The sequence below is a fragment of the Manacus vitellinus genome, unplaced genomic scaffold, assembly GCF_001715985.3.
Source record: "Manacus vitellinus isolate BGI_N305 unplaced genomic scaffold, ASM171598v3 scaffold_50_pilon, whole genome shotgun sequence".
NCBI lineage: Eukaryota > Metazoa > Chordata > Aves > Passeriformes > Pipridae > Manacus > Manacus vitellinus.
The window spans coordinates 2,082,418-2,103,520 of NW_021940612.1; the positions used below are offsets into that span (position 1 = coordinate 2,082,418).

Here is a 21,103-nt window from a genome sequence, read left to right on the forward strand (position 1 = left end):
CTAGTCTCTGCCCAAGGCTGAATCTGCTTTTTAAGTTTTTCTTGTTATTTATGCAGGGTTGTTCTGCGCACTAGAGGAAAAAGCACAGATTCAGAATAGTGCTTAAGTGTTTAAACTGAAATGTCAGACTCAAAGTTTAGAAATGATGCTCCTGAAGGCAGGAACACTCTCAATTCTTTATTTTATAAAAGAATGATCATGCATTCTAACTACTAATTTGTATAAGGGTAGATTAATAGCCCTGTATGCAGAGTAGATCAATAAGAGTGGGATATTAAGACAGGTTAATAGCCTGGAAAAATGAGACAGATGAATTAAGATAAGAGAGAAAATTAGGCATGATATCCTTTAATTGTGCATTGTAGCTTTCAAATACAGAACAGATTGTGTCTTGTACTGAAAAAAATCTAGCAGTCAGAATTAGACAGAACTAGAAAAAAAAGACTCAGATGTTGAGGAAACATATATGGTATTTATTTTGTCAAACAGACAGAAGGATCAAGTAGTAAAGCGTAGATACTCCTTACTTTTTATAAATGCAGAGGAATTCCTTTGAGTATTGTCTCAGACAACAGAGCTCCTACCAATTCTCTGGCAGAATTATTCTTTTACTTTAAGAGGACTGAGGCTCAGGAGGCTTCTTCCTCATTTCAGCTGAATTTTGTTTCATATTTTGTTTTATCACATCAGATTCTTTTATTTTCATATTTTCATATTAATAAGTCTTTTCTGAAGGATTTAACATTTAAACCTTAAATCATTAATTTATGATAGTCATTCTTGTAGTCATTCTTTTTCCCTTAAATCTCATTTAGTTCTAGCATTTGTGTTTTGTTCTCCCTCTATCCTCATAGACTTGTTTCTCACTCCAGATAACTAATGAAAAACTTAAGAGACCAGTATAATACTGGTAAAAATATTTGAAAAACACCTTCTATCAGTTTAATACAATACCATATGCTCAATACTCCTCCTGTAGTATTTGAGACAAGTGTCCATTCCATACTGACATTCAACTCTAAAGCAAATCTTGTTCCATGAGCAGGATTATGGATCTGCTAACCAGGATTCATTTTTAAGTACAAGTTCCTTTATAAACTAGATAGTTCTAGCCCATCAGTTTATATTTATTTGTCAAGTACTCTGCTTCATAAAAAAACTTAAAAGTCAGAAAACACTCTTTGCTAGAGTGTAAGCACAAACAGCCCTTATTAGAAAGAAAGACAAAAGAAGGTGCAATTTCAGCATCACCTCTACAGGTTTAAAAATTAATCTGGTAGTAAAGCAGTAAGTTAGTATGTATGCACAGTATTTAAAACAGGTGATCTGTATGTCTTACTGTAAGGTGAACCTCAGTGCTCATGTAATCAGAAAAGCTTTTCCCCAAAGAACAGCCTGGACCACATCAAACCTCCTTTTTGCCTTGCCAATATATTTATTACGTCTTCCCTATAGCCTTCCCTACTGCAAACATCCTGAGTTCATCTCCGCAGTTGTTATAGAATGGCTTATGTTGGAAGGGATCTTAAAGATCATCTAGTTCCAACACCATCGACACAGGCAGGGACACCTTCCACTAGACCACTCAGAGCCCCATCCAGCCTGGCCTTGAACAATTCCAGGGATAGAGCACCCCCAGTTTCTCTGGGCAACATATTCCAGTGCCTCACCACCCTCACTGTAAAGAACTTCTTCCTAATATCTAATCTAAATCTACACTCCTTCAGCTTAATGCCATTCTCTCTTGTCCTGCCACTACATGGCCTTGTAAAAAGTCCCTCTCCAGCCTTCTTGTAAGCCTCCTTTAGGTACTGGAATGCTGCTACAAGGTCCCCCCAGAGCCTTCTCTTCTCTGGACTGAACAACACCTAGCTTGATTTTACAGAAGAGGTGCTCCATCCTTCTAAGGTTTTAGTTATTGCTGAGCAGTGCTTGTATCTCGCACTGCCTTGCCAGTGAAGAGATGGATGTGCACAAGAAGTTGTGAGAGGACACAGCTGTAACAGCTGACCTCAGCTGACCACAGGGATATCTCAGACCATGTGGCATCAGGCTGAGTAATATAAGATGGGGTAAACAGGAGCAAGGGGTAAACATTCACAATTAAGGCATTTGTCTTCCTAAGTCACTGTTACACGTGATGGAGCCTGGCTTTCCCAGAGATGGCTGAACACCTGCCTGCCCATGAGAGTGGATGAATTCCTGAATTTAATTTGTTTTCACATACAGCTTTTGCTCTCCCTATTATACTATCTTTATCTCAGTCTAAGAGTTTTCTTACTTTTACCCTTCCATATCTCTCCCCCATCCCACTTGGATGAGTGATTGTCTGTTTGGGGCTCAGATGCCCATTGGGTTTAAAACACAACATACAAGAACTCACCTACATAGGATCAGTTTTCCCTCCATTCCCAAAGCCTAAAGAGGATCTACAATTTCAGGGTCTACTTTAAGTTATAGAAATCAATTCATTTTGTTTGAGAGAAGTGACAATCAATAGTTAGACTTAATCAATAGACTTAGACTTAAGCCTTTGGACAACCCTTGGTAGAAGTGTCCCTCTGTAACAATGGCGGGTTTCTCTTTGCTTTTTTTTTTCTCTCCCCCCTGTGTACTGGTTTTGAATGGCAAGGTTTTGTAGTAGAGGCAGGGGGCTGCAGGGTTGGCTTCTGTGAGAAGCTGCCAGAAGGTTCCCCCATATCTGATACAGCAAATGCCAGCTGGCTCCAAGAGGGACCTGCCATTGGCCAAAGCTGAGCCCATCAGTGAGAGTAGTAGCATCTCTGGGATAGTGTATTTAAGATGCACAGGGTGTGTGTGTACAGCTGGAGGAGAGAAGTGAGAATACATGAGAGCAACAACTCTGCAGACATCAGGGTCAGTGCAGAAGGAGGGGAAGGAGGTGTTCCAGGCACTGGAGCAGGGATTCCTCTGCAGCCCATGGGCCAGACCATGGTGAGTCAGCTGTCCCCCTGCAGCCCATTGAGGTTCATTGTGGAGCAAAGATCCATCTGCAGCCCATACTGCAGCAGGTGGATGCATGAAGGAGGCTGTGATCACATGGAGAGGAGCCCATGCTGAAGCAGGCTCCTGGCAGGACCTGTGGTCCTGAGAAGAAAGGAGCCCACACTGGAGAAGGTTTGCTGGGACTTGTGAACCCATGTGGACCCACGCTGGAGCAGTGTGTGAAGAACTTCAGCCATCGAAGGACTAACATTGACAAAGTTTGTGCCACTTAGGGGGAAGAGGAAGAGAACTCTCTAAAGAAGTGAGGGGGAGGAAGCTATTTTTAAGATTTTGTTTTATTTCTTATTACTCTACTCAGAGTTGATTAGTAAAAAACTAATTTCCCTTAGTTGAGTCAGTTTTACCTGTGACAGCAATTGGTGAGTGATTTCCCCCTGTCCCTATTTGGACCCTAGAGCCTTTTGTTATAATTTTTCCCCCCTGTCCATTTGAGGAGGGGGAGTGATAGAGTGGCTCGGTGGTCACCTGGCATCCAGCACACATCACCCTGTAAGTAGGTAACAGTCATATGTATCTTACCCTTGGGAATTAATTAAAAGATGAAGGAAGGAGAAATGGAGGAGTTTGAAGGACTAGGAATCAGAATGGGAACAATTTCAGAAGTGGAAAAAGATGTACAGCAATTGAAAGGACTTTATGATACAGACTTTACAGTTATTATGTATATACACATTGTATGTTTCCCCAGAATTTGTATCTCCCGGGCATGCCCAGGCTTATCCACTTCCCTGCTTCCCTGCTGATTGGCTGGAGAGGCTGCAGAGAGAAGACAGCCTCCATTCGCCCTTTCCTTCCCCGGTTCGTCCTACGTTCCTCCCCCTTTTGCCTGTGTCCCTATCCCGACTTGTTCCCCCTCTTGTCTGTTTCATGCACCACCCCATGTTCTGGCCCTTTCCCCGCCGGAGCCGATAAAGAATTCCGTGCACGCTTGAATAAAGCATTCTACCTGCACCCTACCTTGTCTCCTGAACCCGTGCTGTGCCACGGCCCCTTCCCCCTTTCGGACCGCGGCAGAGGGGGAAACTAGAAATGGTTGATAGTGATAAAGACAAGAGATTTTATTAATATCCAACTTTGGATATTTTTTCCTTCATAAAACACAGAAAAAATGCACATTAAAGGGAAGAATACTTAATTTTTGAAACATGCTGACAGTAGCATGTAAAAAATCTTTATTTTTGCAAATTAAATAAATTAAAATCGATGTAGATATTCCTACAAATACCAGATTGAGGATTGGACATATCATTAGATCATAAAACTTATTTATCTTTATATCAATGCTAATATATAGGAACCTCTTTTACCTTCAGATGCCCCAGATGTGACAAAAATGCATAGCAAATAATTCTCTGTAATTTTACTATTAGAGTATAATCCCAACTGATTATCCCAAATTTAGTTTCTTCACTGGAGTTATGAAAATGCTACATGATGTTGAAGAAAGGCTTATTTTATTGCCAAGGCAGGAGAGTTATATAGTAATAATAATAAAAATATCTAAAGGAGTAAAATCACTACTTGCTTACCTTGGACTTTCTTGAAAACCCTTGTGCTCATAAACTTTAAAAATCTGTCTGCATAAAAACTTGGTCGGTGAACTGAAACAGTGTCCTGTGAAATTGAAAAAGGTCTCAGTCACATTTTCCATAAGTAAACCACAAGCAAAGTGTCAAGAAAAAAGCTGGACATCTCAGGTGAACTGTATTGTACATTTCAGGCATACTCAAAACTAGTGAATCATAACAATTTTTCCCTTTTAAAGGTCGATTTTTCTAGAACTTTTTTTAGGTATTCAATTTATGAAATAATGAGTTATGAATTATACAGCTATATTCTGCAAAATCTTCCAAGTATTTGAAATGTGTTTTTTCACACAATGTGTATTTTTCAGTTACAGATCCATCAATGTCCTGCTAAGTGGCTGGTCTTATGTAAGTATAAGGACAAGCTGATAATATTAGTTGTTTTTTTGAAAGCTCAACAAATAAAATCAGAACATGTATTGAGAAGATTTCAGAAACAGCCCAAACCACATGGTGATGTTAGACTACAAATATACCAGAGCTAGCTTTTTTTCTGGTTAATATAAATCAAAGTTTCATTAGCTAAAATATTAGCAGTTTAAAAAATAATGAAATCTACTTACCCCATCATAAACAAGAGCTTTCCAAGAATGTTCCAGCTTCTTCATTAACCTAAGCATGTAAAAACAAAATCAGAACTGCTTTGTAAAATTTTCACATTTATAAGTAACTTCAGAATAGCTTATTCAATGAAAACTCAAAATTCAACTTACCTATAAGACTGGAGAATATCAATAATACCCATAAATAGAAGCAGCTTTTCTCCTTTATGGTTTTTTGCAGGAATACCTCCCATTCTAAGAGAAATAGAAAAAACCCCTAGTTAGATTATATATTAATTATGTAAATTATGTATTAATGTGCTTTTCCAAAATTTCTTTACAGACAGATCAGTGACAGAAAAAGCAACAGCATCAAGCTGAGTATCCTAACTACATGGGCCTCCAGTCGGTCCAGTGTATTTTCTCAGCCATGACCTTAAAGAATAAGAATGTTCATCCTAAGACCCTGTCTTCCTACTCCACCACCTAGAAAAAAGGGTCCATTGTTTTAGAACCAGAAATCCAATTTTCAGTTTTGTTCACATTCACGAGTCCACTACAAAACCAGAAGTAAAAGTGACTGAGGATGCAGCTCATGCAGTACCTCTAAATAATTTTTAGCAGTTTGAGAAACAAAAAACTAAAGCAGCTATCAAAGACATAGTTGAGAGTATTTTCCCCATTCTGCCACTAAAGCAGCAAGAGAGGCCTGGTTACCAACTATTAAACCTTCTCTTTTTTTTGGCATAGGAAGGGGGGTGGGGTGGGGTGGTAGCAGGGTGTGGTGGGAGTAGGAGTGGGCAGTAGGGGAGAGGGAAACACATTTTTTATTATTCTAGGCATAAAGGAAACCTTGTAAGAATCAGTGAAGTTTAACTTACTGTAAAATCCCATTATCATGAACTCCAGCTCAATCAACTGGTCAGACATTCAGAAGTGTTAAACAGTTAACAAAATGATACTCTGTCAGCTTTTCCTGGAAGTTATGACTAGAAATTAAACACAGTGCTAGCAGCAGTTATTGCTGCTGGGTATCCATTCTCATCCTCTTCTTTATATAGCCTTACAATGAACCACAGCAGAAGACTGACCTAGGGGTCTTTTCTGTAAGATCTAGGCTTAATTTCATCCACCTAAGTGAGGTTTGTCCCAGTAGTAGTTATGTCAATATGAGAGAGGAGATAGTGCAAAGAGCCCAGGAAGGACTCTACTGCTGCAGTAGGCTTTCAGTACACTTCTCAGGATATGTGTATATATTATATATGATCTATATTAGCTCAAGTGATGTGGAGTGCAGGGTGGGTTTCCATGTATGAACACTTTCTGGAATGACCTATGTAATCAACTTTACCAACACCCCTCAAAACTGCCAACACAACACCTCTACCACCATACGATTGCACCATAGCATTGACCATCTTCTGTGTGAATGTGAGTGAGCTGTAAAAACTGAGTAAAATAAAGCTCTGTCTAATTTATATTCTAGAGCTCTGAACATCTGAAAACTCTCTACGAATGCTAAATATCATAATTTTCCCTTTCGTTTGCTGTGGGTTTAAGCACGTTTCTATATCATTAGTTGGTATTTACCTACACAGGAGAAAAGTAGATCCTGAATTTAAAATTAAATTCTCATTATAATGAAGGAATGATTATATACAATGCTGAATGGTGAAGATAATGCTCTTACTAGCACTTAATATATTATGAGGGAAATAGAATAACTATTGTTTATATAATCAAATTTCTACTGCACTTTTTACTAGACAGAAAAATAACATGAAAGCAGCAGTTCTTAATCTCAGGAAATATCATATATGACTGCACTTCAGTGGCTGAAGATACCGTTCTATGTATTGAGCATCCTACTTCAAGATGAAAATGACCACTGTAGGAATATCCATGTCAATGTGAACAAATAATTTTTGCTTATGTCTCACCATGCTGCTTCCAATTAAAATTAGATTATAGTAGGGACTCTTGTAATAGCTGTCTTATAACATCTCTTTTACAAAAGAATGCATTTGTGCATACATAAGTCACTCTGAACTAACCAAATCTGCTATCATGTATTTAAAGATGATCAATCTATAAATCAACATTTTAATTTCATGCTCTATGGCAAATCTTGATGATGCAGCTTTTGGAAAACAAACAAAAAGGCTCAATCTTTCAATTTCTGAAATGCAGTGTACTCATGAATGTTTTGCCTGTTAATAGTTTTAATAGTAACCTTAAGAGCAGGTTATGGCACTTACGTGTTTGTTGTCTCTGTGGTGACAGAGTCCCCCGACTTCCCAGGGCCCTGTATAGACTCCATAGCTGTGGAATAGAGAACTTTCTGCCCTCCATGACGTTTTGTGTCTGCTGCACTTTGAGAACCCTCTTCCTCTTTTTCCTTCATGTCACTGTTCAGTATGTGGATTCCCAGTAGCAGACTGTAATCCATGATCTTAAAACTTTCTAGAACCTACGGACAAAGAAGAAAAGGCTATACTGAAAAAAAGAAGAGTTACACAGCAGCATTTTGGAAACCTAAGCAAAATCATACCTTCAAGGCACAAGCTTGTCTTGTTAGGAAAATGTGTGAAATTATAGTTAAAAATCCTTTACTATCCCACACAAGTCATAGTGCTAGTTATCTATTTAGCTAATGTTCTTGTTATAAGTGCAAAAGAAAGATGCATAGCTGAAATGCAACCTGATATTATTTTGAAGACAAGGAATATAATTCTAGGCAGCACCTTTTTGTTGATAGCAAATAATCAGTTAATAGTTCCATCATATACTTATGAAGTACAGACTTTTTAAAGTAATCTCTAATGCATGTTCCAGACCTTACTGAGCATTTTGCCTATATTACTCTCTATCTCTTTACCACCTTCTGTTTAAAACAGAGAGTGTGTTCTTTGAGAACTTTCAAGTGTCAAAAAAGCATTTGCTCCCACCCTCTCATTAACAGTTGATGGGATATGAGTACAAAAATCATGCACTTCTCCATTAGGCTAAATATGGCCTATCTAAACTCAAACACAAGTTTTACTTCTGAAGTATGACTTAATTAACCAGCCTTCTCTTCTAGCTCTACCAACCATTTTTGTCTCTATCAGTAGGCAAGTCCCCTTTCTTTTCTCATACACCTGTACTGTCAAGAGTTTCGAGTCAGCTACACTGTTATGAAGTCTGGGATGCTGCCATTGAAAGGCAAAATACAGTTCAAGTCAATACCTAAACATGAACTAAAACAAGCTGTGATCACATCTAGTAATATAACCAAACTGTTTGCAGACAGGAACTGTGTTAAATGTCTTACATAACAGCAGTGCTAAGCGGAGGGAGAAAAACTAGTGAAAACCAGGAGGGATATTGCTGTGCCACTCACCTCTCCTTTACCTCATGCAGCTCAGCAATGATTCATGGTACATTTTGACACATAATGTCCTAAGATAATGGTAATGTATTTTTTGGTACAGAATCAAGAGGCAACAGTACATATTTTTACATGAACAAGAACAAAATGTGATTTTGCAGAAATGACAGATCACTAAGTCCAGGTATGTAATTTTGATGAAGATTATCCAAGTACAAATATTTTTATACAAAACACTGAGATGGTTAAGTAGAAACATTCCTTCTCTTATGAAAAAAAAGGGCAGTTTCAGCACCTCCACAGGTTTAAAACATAATTGGCAGTAAATCATTAACTTGGTATGGATGCATACTAAATCAGTTGATCTGTATATCTTACCATAAGGTTTATACACCACTAACCCTAATTGTAGCGAAAAGCCTCATTGCTCAGATAACCAGAATAGTGAAGAAACAAAACATAACACACTGTAATCCAAGTGCAGAAAGGCACAGCCTCATTCTGATTTCCAAACACAAGGGGTGACTTTAGAAGACGTGGTATGTTTGTTCTTGATCAAAGTAATTCTGCACTGTGGCAGGTTAATTGAAATGGAACAAGAAAAAGGCTGTTAATGTACCCCCTTGGTACTCCCACAGCACCTTCTGATGACAGATCTCACACAGGATTTCAGCCACAACAAAAATATGCATTCGAAATTACCATACAATAAGATCCTAAAATTGTACTGTGCATTGTGTGGGAATGTTGGTGGCTAGTAACTTCCTTGTTTATGATCATAAATTGCAAAAACAGCATGGCTAACAGGTACAAAGGCACTTGGTGCCAAAAAGTTCTAGAATTTTCTTTACTGCTTACTTTTGCTACCCTTTACTCAGAATTTCTTAAGAAAAAGGAATTAGTGAATGTTTGCCATCAAATACTGAAAGCAGATTGTGGGTAAGCTGAAAAATAACACCTTAGTAGTACAGTAAGCAATACTGTCTATGCAAAGCCAGACTACAGCACCTAGTCAGGCCTGGAAAAACTACTGCTATTTTTATTTTACAGTTATAAACTACTGCTGACATCTCTGTCTTCAACCTATTCCTTACTGCCTTTTGAATTAGATCACATTAGAGACATGATTTTACTGCACTAATTAGATAACCTATGTCTAGGACTGGATGTAACTTCATGGAAGGCTGTGGTGTAATGTGCTGCTCCTTCTTCCCCAGGGACCTCTTATGTGATAAAATTAATCTTTCTGACTGCATCAATTCACCATTGCCACTTAAACTCATAATACTTGTACAATACAATGGACTATTCTTTGACAATTTATTACTTTCTCATAGGATTACTAAAAAGCATCATAAGAACAAGTAGCTATTTTGTTATTCTAGTTCATGAGACTGAAACATCTGCACATCCAATGGATTAACTGCACTACAGATTCTTACAAATAGCATGTAGCATATGAACTGTAGCCCTTGCCCCCCAGACAGTCTGTTCACGGCCCTACTCAGAGGTAGGACTGTCCTGTTCAACAAAGTCTCTTTAAGATATTATAACATGATGTGGCCCTCTGTCTGCCTACAGGTTTGATGTACAGTTCTGATGACTTCCCCTTAGAAATTTGATAACCAAACCAACCACTCCTTATGCAAATGCACCTTTTTGAACACATCAAAGCATTTTTCACTCCCCATCTGTTTCTGATGAAAATTCTGGTAAGAAATACTTACCAGAATAACAAGGAGGAATCAGCACTCAACAAAAAGTGTGTCAAACTCTCAGCCTGTATTAAGACAGAATTTTACTTAATCTGTGGGATTTCCAGCTGAATATATCTGAAGGGTTCTCACATATGTATCTTCATGAATATTTAAAATACCAAATTGTGAAAATTTTTAAATGTGTAGGTAACGTTTTCCACACACAGTTGTAAAAACCAATCTGGTTTGCTGAGGACAAGTTACAAAATGCAGCACATCAAGATATTTCTGGGCATGCAGCATTCTATGAGAACATAAAAAAAGCACAAGCTTTTTCCCACGCCAAGGTTTACTTGGAGATACCTTTGACAACTTTAGAAAGAACTGCTTTTAAGGCGCAGCAAGTTTTGCTACAAAGGCACCAAATGATAACCTAATCTAATGAAAAAAACACTCAAATCACAGTATTACATAGCAAAAGTATTCATAGCAAAAGGAGAAAGACCTGTAAAACACCTGATGCCATCTATGTGAAATCACTAGAAATTGACATTAACTACCAGAAATACACTACTTTTGTAGTTAAAATGAGAGAAATTGAATCTGTGCTCATGTAACCACCCTAAAATGTACCTTGCTAGCAAAATGGCACTATGAGATTTCAGCAATATAGTCTTAATCATGCTGTGTACTAACAAGAAAGTGTTGCATTTGATAACGACAAGTAAACCTTCAGTTCATCAACCTGACACTAAATTGTTCACCTCATTTGTATTTACATAGGTGTTATTTAACTAGCTTCACAGATTCTGTTAACACAACATTGTCACTTAGTCACCAAGTACTGCTGGCAAGGCTGACTTCAGTTGCTCTGACAACTTCCAGATGGCAAGTGTCGCTCACAGATTTAAGCCTTATGCACTATTTTGCTTTCATACTACATAAAAACCCCAGCAAAATGGCATCAGAAAGTATGCCGTTTCAAAACATGAAAAAATAACTCTATGCCTCAGATTTTCTTTTCTTAGAGCCAATCAGATGTTAAAGCGTTCTGTGAATCATCTTAGATACAGCTACACTCCACTATCTCAACCAGTGACTAACAGAGCAAAACAAGTACTTCTGCTATGAAATGTCATTTTTATTTTACATGCAGCCAGCCCAAGCCACACACTATCCGACAGAGAAATCTGCATTCACGTTGTTATCCATTCAAAACAACATGCAAAAAAGTCAGTGGGTTACTTTCATAAAAGGGTCAAGAAAAACTAAAACCAAAAATTTACAAGTTTCTGACATGCAAGTAGTGAAAGGATAACTATGCAAGGAAGAATTTCTTCTCCTACAAGCATTTTGGAAAAAGGACATAGGAATTAACAGAAAGAAGCTGATTTTACAACAAATCAATAATTACTCTTCAACATAAGGAGCTATATCAAATCAACACAAAATAAGAGACTGACTCACAAATGCACATTTGTGCATTTCTTAGAAACAAGTGCACAAATGCCAATGCTTAGCAATGGATCTGGTTTAGAAAAAATCTATTCCAAGAAAATGAATCACCACCTCCCCACCAAATCACTTCCCACTTCAACAGAATTACAGCATCACAAAATTTGCTGAGTTGGAAGGGACCAACAAGGATCATCAATACAACCCCTAGCCCTGCACAAGACCATCCCCCATGTGCCTGAGAGTATTAACCAAATGACTCTTGAACTCTTGCAGGCTTGGTGCTGGGACCTCTTCCATGGGGAGCCTTTCCAGTGTCCAACCACCCTCTCACTGAAGAACCATTTTCCAATATCCAACCTAAACCTCCCCTGACACAACTGCAGGCTGTTACCTCAAGTCCTGTCACTGGTCACCACACAGAAGAGATCAGTGCCTGCCCCTCCTCCTCCCTTCAAAAGGAGGCTGTACACCACAATGAGGTCTCCCCTCAGTCTCCTCTTCTCCAGGCTGAACACACCAAGTGACCTCAGCTGCTCCTCATCCGGCTTCCCCTCAAGGCCCTTCACCATCTTCATTGCCCTCCTTTGGACATTCTCTAATACCTTAATATCTTTCCTATATTGTGGTGCCCCAAACCGCACACAATATTCCAGGTGAGGCCACCTCAGTGCAGAGCAGAGCAGGACAATCCCCTCCCTCGACCGGCTGGCGATGCTTTGCCTGATGCCCCCCAGGACACAGCTGGCCCTCCTGGCTGCCAGGGCACTGCTGACTCATATTCAACTTGCCATCAACCAGGACCTCCAGGTCCCTTTTTATGGCACTACTTTCCAGCATCTCATGCTCCAGTCTGTAAAACATCAAGGCTTGCCCCATCCAAGGTGCAGAATCCGGCACTTTCCCTTGTTGAACTTCATCTGGTTGGTGATTGCCCACTCCTCTAATTTGTTGAGGTCTCTCTGCAGGCCTTCCTTGCCTTCGAGGGAGTCAACAGCTCCTCCCAGTTTTCTTTCGTCTGCAAACTGGCTTAGTATTCCTTCCAGTCCTGCGTCCAAGTCATTTATGAAGAAGCTGAAGATGTTGAACCCCACTAGTGACAGGTCACCAGTCTGATGTCACCCCATTCACTGTTACCCTCTGTGCTCGACCCATGAGCCAATTGCTCACTCACCACATGATGTGTTCATCCAGCTGCGTGCTGGACATTTTGTCCAGCAAGATCCTGTCAGAGACAGTATTGAAAGCTTTACTGAAATCCAGAAAGATTCCATCAACTGGCTTCCCTTGATCAGCTAGGTGAGTTACCTTGTCATAAAAGGAAATCAGGTTGGATAGGCACCATATTCCTGTCACGAGGCCGTATACTGACTGTGACCAATGGCTGTGTTGTCTTTGAAGTGTTTTTCAATACTTCCCAGAATAATCTTCTCCCTAACTTTACCAGGCACTGAAGTGAGCCTGAAAGGCCCCTAGCTTCTCTGGTCCTCCTTCTTGCCCTTCTTGGGAATCGTTCACCAGCTTCTAGTCAGCTGGGACATGTTCAGATTCCCAAGACTGCTCAAAAATCATTGGGAGAGATTTTGCGATTACATCAGCCATCCTTTTGAGGATTGTAGGATGAATTCTCAAAATATATTAACTAACACTCCAAAAACTAACCATGCCTTTTCTGATTTTAAAAGTAAAAGTAAAGAGAAAATTGTAATGTCAATTGGTACTACAGAAGTGATAATATATAAAGATACAAGATATCTGTAGCATTATGCCATGTCCATTTTCCTCAAGCTAGCATTTCTGACAGAGGCCCTTCATCTAAGATTAATACCTTCTCCACCACCCTGCCACACAATGCCATGTTTTATTTCTGTCATATGCTGCAGTTTAATACTCCGTTAAGTTGTGTCAATGCTACTGCTTGTGAGGACATGCTACAGAGTGGGTCACTGAAATTATTTGGGTTAAGTAATAATCTGTGTGGATCCTTCGAGACAGAAAAAAGAGAAGAAAAACAACACACACACAATACAAACACTACCAATGGATTTGGAAGATTCAGTAAATAAATTTGATCATACAATATCTGTCACAGTTGCTTCAGCACAAAACAGATATGTATTCATGCCAAAAAGCTTTTGCAGCAACTGGCTAAAACAGCAGTGATGTAAATAATACTCAGACCTCAAACTTAGGAGATATGACCCTTTTTGTCTTCAACTTTGAATTTCCTTATCTTTCCAGGTTTCTTTGTTAGTCACTTTTAAAATGTGATTTCCTAAGAAAAGTCCATAATATTGATAAAAATTTGATAATATAATAAAATTAAAATGCAGACTCTCAAAAGTCATTCAATTCTCAATAACAAATACATCTTGAAATTATTTTTTTGTTCTTAAAAACTGAATGACCACAGTTTGCTTAATTTTCATTGCTTCTGTAACAGATACTTAGCATTCCATGCTAATGGCCCATTGAATGCTGGAGTGAGGGGGGGAAGGTTTTGGAGATTTGAGGGAGCTGGGTGCCTGGACAGAGGACAGGTCAGACCACGTGGAGTTCTCTCACCGGGATGGAGACAGGGACTGTGTCCAGGCATTTCTGGAGGAAAAGCCTGGGAGCCAGTCTTTCTGGTTCTTTTGTCCTGGTGAGTCCTGACCACCGGCCTTGCACTGCCACTGCCTCGTAACTCCAGCCGGGACCTACTGGGTTTTTTTTTCATCGGAGAGGTCTGTGCTTGCTGGGAGAGAAGGGGAGAGCCTTGGAACACTGTCGTCTGGGAACAGTGAGTCCCACAGGCGTAAACTGCTTTTCCTTCTGCCTTTCTCCCATTGGGGGAAGGGTCTTCTTTTTCTTTTCGGCTTCTCCCGCGATCCGAGACCCCCCCAGAGCCCCTTCCCTCATGGTGACCGCAGAGCCCGACAGCGCCCCCTGCAGGCCAACACCGAGCACTGCAGGCTCTGCTCCTCCAGTGACCCAACAGCGCCCCCTGCCGGCCACGGTGAGGATGCGCTGAAGGACAGAGAAGTGTTCATTCAGACCTTTTGTTTTGGTTTGGTTTGGTTTTTCTAGGATTACTGTCTAGTTTTTTTGTGTTCTGTTACTGTTTTTGCCAACATACATATATCTTTTAATAAAGGGTTGTTATTTCTTCTGTTTTTTCCACACTTCCTCGATTAAAGCCCCTTAATTTTGAATTTACAATTGCTGAGAGAGAGAAGTTTTGGTCTATCTCATAACTCATCCTCTTTAGTAAACATTCCAGTCTTATCAGACTGTGATACATGCATACTTTGCCTACTCATAGGTCATTAGTACTTCAGCTGATAGCTCAAAAAATACCCTTCCTATAGATACAAAAATCTAATTAACCACTGGAAAATAAAATTCCCCAGTTTTACAGTGAGTTGTCTTGTCTGTTTGCGTAAAACATTTCTTAACGTAGTTTTAAATGTGACAGGATCCCTAAGGTCACAAAGTTAACTAAGAAGAACTAGTTTTGAATCTACAGGACAGCTCTCAAATATGATTCATTAAGAAAACAAGTTATTTTTAAGTAACAAATGAAAATCACTAGTGCTTTTATATACTCTGGCCCACTTTCTCGCCATGTTTTTAAATAGGTGGGGAATAAATTTTAACTTCAGTTTTTAGAATATAATAACTTTGCCATTTTGCTGGGGAGTTTTATCCCACATTTCAGGATAAATAAATATATTCTGCTTAATTTGCATAATTTATTTTCTTCTACGATATTTATATTGCTGTAAAAGTGTTATGAAGAGGACAGAAAAGTACTAGGGCCTGACAAAGAGAGGCTATCTGAGTGCATACAGGTAAACATCTTACAAAGTAGACATTAACAGCAAAGTAAAGAGCATGAGGAAGAATAGTTGGAATCTTTTTTTTCCATCTGCCCAGTTATTAGAGCTGAGTTTACATGCACCCGTACTTTTAGCCATTTTCAATTATTTTTTCTCTTGAATTCAGCAACAGATGAAATTGGAAAAGCAAAACAAGGGTTAGTATTAATAGAATATCCCAAATTCCTGCATATGACTAGCTGACATTCAAGAACATGCCATATCTCTGTATGCTTCACACGCTCACATCTTACAAATGCAGAATCACTTGGAATACATATCTCTTGTATAAAGTTATATCAATATGCTTTCTCAGGTAACTAGATGAGAAACAGTTTGTAGAATAATATCTCTGAATAACCATGATATCATGTCTTTTAAAAGGGACTTCCTTTGTTTTTTCTTCTAATAAGCAATTACCAATTCTTCTGTATGTTAAGGGATTACAGGGAAGATATAAAGAGTGCTTTCAAAATCAAATGACTAGACCATATTCTTATGAGATGTGCTAGTATAGCTTTCCTACAGTATTTTTTGACATGTACTTCTATAAAACTCCATCTCCATTTTTAACATGGAATGAGCAAAAGACAAACTCTGTTACTTGTGTGTTTGGACTGCAAATTCCAGCAGAATAGATGTCTTCCACATGCTTTCTACCTACAGAGGTAATTTGTATTTATTAAACTGCGTAAGAGCACTAGTAAAAACCAAATAAATAATAATGGATGCCTGATTCTGTATCAGCTATGAAATATCGAATGCTACCGTCAATTCACTTCTAGCCTTTCTCATACAGATTCATGCTGATGTTATTTGTATCTAATGCACCACTTAAGTGCCACAGCTTATCCTTTGTCCCACAGAATTATTCCTCTGAACCAGAACAATTTCTGCAGAGTTAGGTGTTTATAACAAAACACAACAGCAGCTAGGTTTGATGTGGAGTTTTATTTTCTGCTCCTTTGAAAGAAATCCTCAAATGCACTTCAAACCATTTTCAATGTCTTTGGTGACTTTATTTTTATTTAGTACTTGCTTACGTGCCATAACACTCAATTCTTGGTCTCTTTCATGAGCAGAATTTTGTTTGAAAATTGGAGAATCTGCTGAATTCTTTAATAAATCACAATTTTATACAATGTTCTTTGGGAACACTGTAATGTTACATGCCTTGGTTTAGTTAAGGTGCAAAAACCTGCAAGATGGTCTACGAGCAGAGCTTTCAGACCCTGTCACCTTGGGAGTGAACATAACAAGCCAGGGAGGCAGGAGCTGGACAATGCTATCAAAGAGCGCCTGTCCCAAAACAGGTAATCTGGAGTGGCCACTGGAGGCACTTGCACATGACAGATCATTACAACCTACTCAACTCCATTCTCTAATTGGGCAGGTCTTGCATCTCTCCACCAGTGCTGAAGGGACTGATACTCCAGCAGTGGTCCACCACTGCAGTACTCCATTCCCCTGGGGAGGAGTTCCGTATCAGCTATCAAGATATTTTGTGTCAGCTGAGCAGATGCATCAGGAGACCAGTTTAACTAAGCAAGATAAAAATGGAGAAACATTGCTTCAGCAGGTAGGGATGACAGCTATTGCCAAGGAAGTCAAAGCTCAGATAGAGTTGAGACTGACAAGAGATGTCAAAGAAGGGCTTCTACTGCTAGTGGGAAGAGGCTGACCAAGGAAAATGAGGGCCCATTGCTGGATGGGGTAGGTGATTCAATGACAGCAGACATATATCATAGCAGGTCCCTACCACCATCTTTGTCATCACTTGTGAATTCTGTCAGGCCTCCAAAATTAGTGATGGAACTTAAGGAGGAGAGGGGCTATCAGCCAGGGATTTTCATATTAAAGAAGCAGGAAAAAACCTCCATTGCTTCCTGATTCTGATTGCAAATATAAACAATGAAAATATAATCCAAATTTAAGCAATACAGAAAAGATGCAATATACAGATGGACTTATATCAAGGGTTGGACCTGACCATGGAGGCGATCACACAGCTTATTCATGAATGTGGAATATGTGTGGCAATCAAGCAAGCCATGTGAGTAAAATCTTCCTGGAATAGAGTGCAGTGGCTGAGTTTCCAGTATGGGGAGGCCTTGCAAATTGACTACATTGGACCACTACCACAAACAAGTCAAGGCAAGACCTACGTACTCACCATGGTGGAGGCAACAACTGGCTGGCTGGAAACATATCCTCTAAACCAGGCCACTGCTCAAAACACTATCTTAGGCCTTGAAAGGCACATTTTGTGGTGACATGAGAGAAATGAATCAGATAATGGGACTCACTTTTGGAATAATCTCATAAGTTCTTGGGCAAAGAAACATGGCATTGAGTGGATCTATCATATCCCTTATCACCCACAAGCCTCTGGGAAGACTGAGAGGTATAATGGACTGTTGAAGACTATGTTAGGAGTGTTAGGCAATGGGGCACAGAAGCATTGGGATGCAAATTTAGCTGATCTCCCAACTGCCCTGGTTGTGCCCAAACCAAACCCCTACACACTGTGGGAGGAAATAAGGTCCCTGTACTATAAATGGGGAAGTGGCTGGGGAGGTTGGTACGGGTTTCTTCTCCCATGGGAAAAGGCAAACCCATCTGTGGGATTGTCTCTGCTCAGGGACCAGGGTGTACTTGGTGGATAATGCAGAGGGATTGGGTGACTGGGTGTGTGCCTCAAGGAGACTTAACCTTGGGGGGAAAATAATCTGTGAAGTAATTTGTATGTTGCAGGACATAAAGTAACAGGAATGATATAAACTGACTCAGAGTGAATTTTCTGAGGAGCAAGGAGTAGGTAACAATGACCCAAACCAGGCTGGAGTTGGTGCTCACTAATCGATTGTGCTGCGTTTCCTGTCCTGAACACCCATCCGGAGGAATGGAGCTCAAATCATGGATCTGGAGAGGTGGAGGAAGCCCACAAAATGTGAAAATAATATCCATATGTAATAGGATGGGGGATAGTAGTTAATGAAAATGTACAAATCTGTATTTTGGGTATAAAGATGGTTTAAGGATACAGTTTAAGTTGTAGTTGGTAAGAAGGGATTTCTGTACTGAGAAATAAACACAATGGAAAAGTTAGAAGATATATAACTTATGTGAGGACTGAGTATGATGCAAATGATACGGTGTGAGATTCTGGATCTGAATCTCACTGAATTATTGATATGGATCAGAACCAACTCACTGTGAGTGTGCGTGTGCATGTGGGGAAGGGCTGGGCCTGGACTTGCCAGTCCATGGCAAGGCCTGCACATCAGACCTGTGCTGAGGGCATAGGGCAGAGTCAGAAGGCAAGTCCTGCAGCCCACGCAGAGCACACGGTAGAGCTGCAGGCCCTGCAGCCAGACTGTCAGTCAAGGCAGAGCTGCCTGGTAGCCCAACCACACCACACCCTTGCAGCTTGTGACTGGCTACAGCACAACTCACTCTGGCCTGGAAGGCACTGACTGCATATTCTGCCTGGGAGGAAAACTGAACTCTATAAATACATGAGACTCCATGCAGTCTCCCTCTTCTTCTCCTCTCTCTCTCTTCTCCCTCTCCAGCCAGCACCATGCGAATCATTGAATCCTGTTGGTAACCATTTTTTCCTTTCCTTTCTCTCCTTCTCTCTTTCTTTACCTTTTAATCAGGTTTCTTTTACTCTTTTCCTTCTCTTGTGGGTAACTTAAAACCAATGAACTGTGTTTTACTAAAGCTATTATATGGATTGTTTTAGTGGGTGTTTCCTGTGGAATGGGTCTTTGTGCTGAATGTTTTAGTGAAATGCTTTTTTCTTGGTTGTATTTTAACGCCTTTAAAAACCTTTTGCCAAAATATCTTATTTTTCTCAGTAAATTAAAAATAATTTCTCTTAGAGAAGAGTGTGTGACTTTTTCTGTGGATGCTAATTAGAAGTTATAATGAACCAAAAGGCTTTTGAAAAGTCTTAAATAAAAAATGTAACCACTCTGGGCAGTTTATAGCTTAATCTGGAATGCAACATATGGGATAAAGGGTGGAGACTGCATTGAGACTGGCTGAAATGGAGTTAATTTTTCCACAGGAGCCCTCACAGTGCTGTGCTTTGCACTGGTACCTAGAAAGCTGTTGATAACACACCAGCGTTTTGGCTCCTGCTGAGCAGCACTGGCACAGCATCAGTGCTATCTCTCCAGCATTCCCCCCCATCAAGGACTGGGGGTGGGCAAGATCCTGGGATGGGACACAACAAGACCAGCTGACCCAATTTAACCAAAGAAATATTCCATACCATATGACATTGGCTCAGATATAAAAGCTAAGGAAAGAAGGAGGAAGGGGAGGCATTTATTATTTACAGTGTTTGCCCTCCAGAGCAACTGCTACATGTGTTGAAGCCCTGCTTCCCAGAAACTGGCTGAACATTGCTTGGTGATGGGAAGTAGAGAATAAACCTATTTTTTTTTCTCTTTGCTTGTGTGGACACAAACTTTCACTTTAGCTTTATCATACTGCCTTATCTCAACTTCAGAGTTGTTTTCCATCTTATTTTTTCTCTCCCCTGTCCAGCTGGGAAAGGGAGTGATAGAGCGGCTTGGTAGGCACCTGATGTCCAGGCAAGGTCAACCCACCACAGAGTAAAAACAGATGACAAGTTTTTAAGCCTTGAAAAGCTAATCAGTTATCACTCACACTGAGCAGCCATCCAAATGCCATGTGGGCAGTAAAAACCAGTGGCAAGACAGTCCCTTTCACAAAATGGATGGAATATCTCTACTCTGTCTAAAGGCGGAAGTACAAGGTAGGTAGTCAGATCCAACTTCATTTGTTGAGCAAATTCAGCTATATGAAAAATAGCAGTGTCTGCTCCTTTTGTTTTATAACACAGAGTAAAACTTATTTGAATAGAAAAAAAGCTAATTTTTTTACATACTTATAACTTCCAGTATGTGTATGTATATCTACAGATACATACAGACATATACTTCAATGTATGTATGTGTATTTATGTATAGATACTGGTTACTATAATTTCCTTTTTTTCTTTTAATAATTTTAAAATTTAACTGGGCCTTGACGAACTCTAGACTAACTTCAGAGTTGTTAATCTAAGATTACACACTGAAAAAAATTATATTAGTTCAGCACTGAAATAACATGTAGGAAGAATTTACCCAGACTTTCAAAGAACTAGTAAGAGTCCCTTTTATGTAACAAATAAATGACTGATTTTTGATTTTATTTTTCAGCCCAGTTCTCTCTTTTAGATTCCATTTATTATTTTCTATATAATAGATTCCCCCAGGCTTTGACTGGGTAAGAAACCTTGGACAAGTGGGGGATGCACAAAAGGGCATCCATATCCTCAGATGTGACATACTGATGCATTCTGCATTATCACACATGGCAGGAGCTCAGGAAATACTCACTACAAAAAGCTACAGAAAGAACAATGTGTGGTGTTAGATAAATGTCTCACACTGAATATGTAGCTGAACATTAGGTCACCCAGCTTTACAAACCAATCACCAGGCATTGCAGACTTTTGTGATAATTAAACAAAATATTCTAGTCA

At 39.6% G+C, this 21,103-nt stretch overlaps 1 protein-coding gene across 1 annotated transcript in view; it reads right to left on the reverse strand.

Annotated features, from left to right (window-relative positions):
- PIP5K1B (phosphatidylinositol-4-phosphate 5-kinase type 1 beta) overlaps positions 1-21,103 on the reverse strand; it is a 99,264-nt gene that overhangs the window by 15,848 nt on the left and 62,313 nt on the right. The window contains exons 8-12 of the mRNA XM_018081011.2: positions 7,414-7,625; positions 5,327-5,410; positions 5,177-5,225; positions 4,557-4,641; positions 3,985-4,050 (exon numbers count right to left, since the gene is read on the reverse strand). Of these exons, the coding sequence (XP_017936500.2) occupies positions 3,985-4,050; positions 4,557-4,641; positions 5,177-5,225; positions 5,327-5,410; positions 7,414-7,625 (496 nt within the window). The remainder of the gene's footprint in view (positions 1-3,984; positions 4,051-4,556; positions 4,642-5,176; positions 5,226-5,326; positions 5,411-7,413; positions 7,626-21,103) is intronic.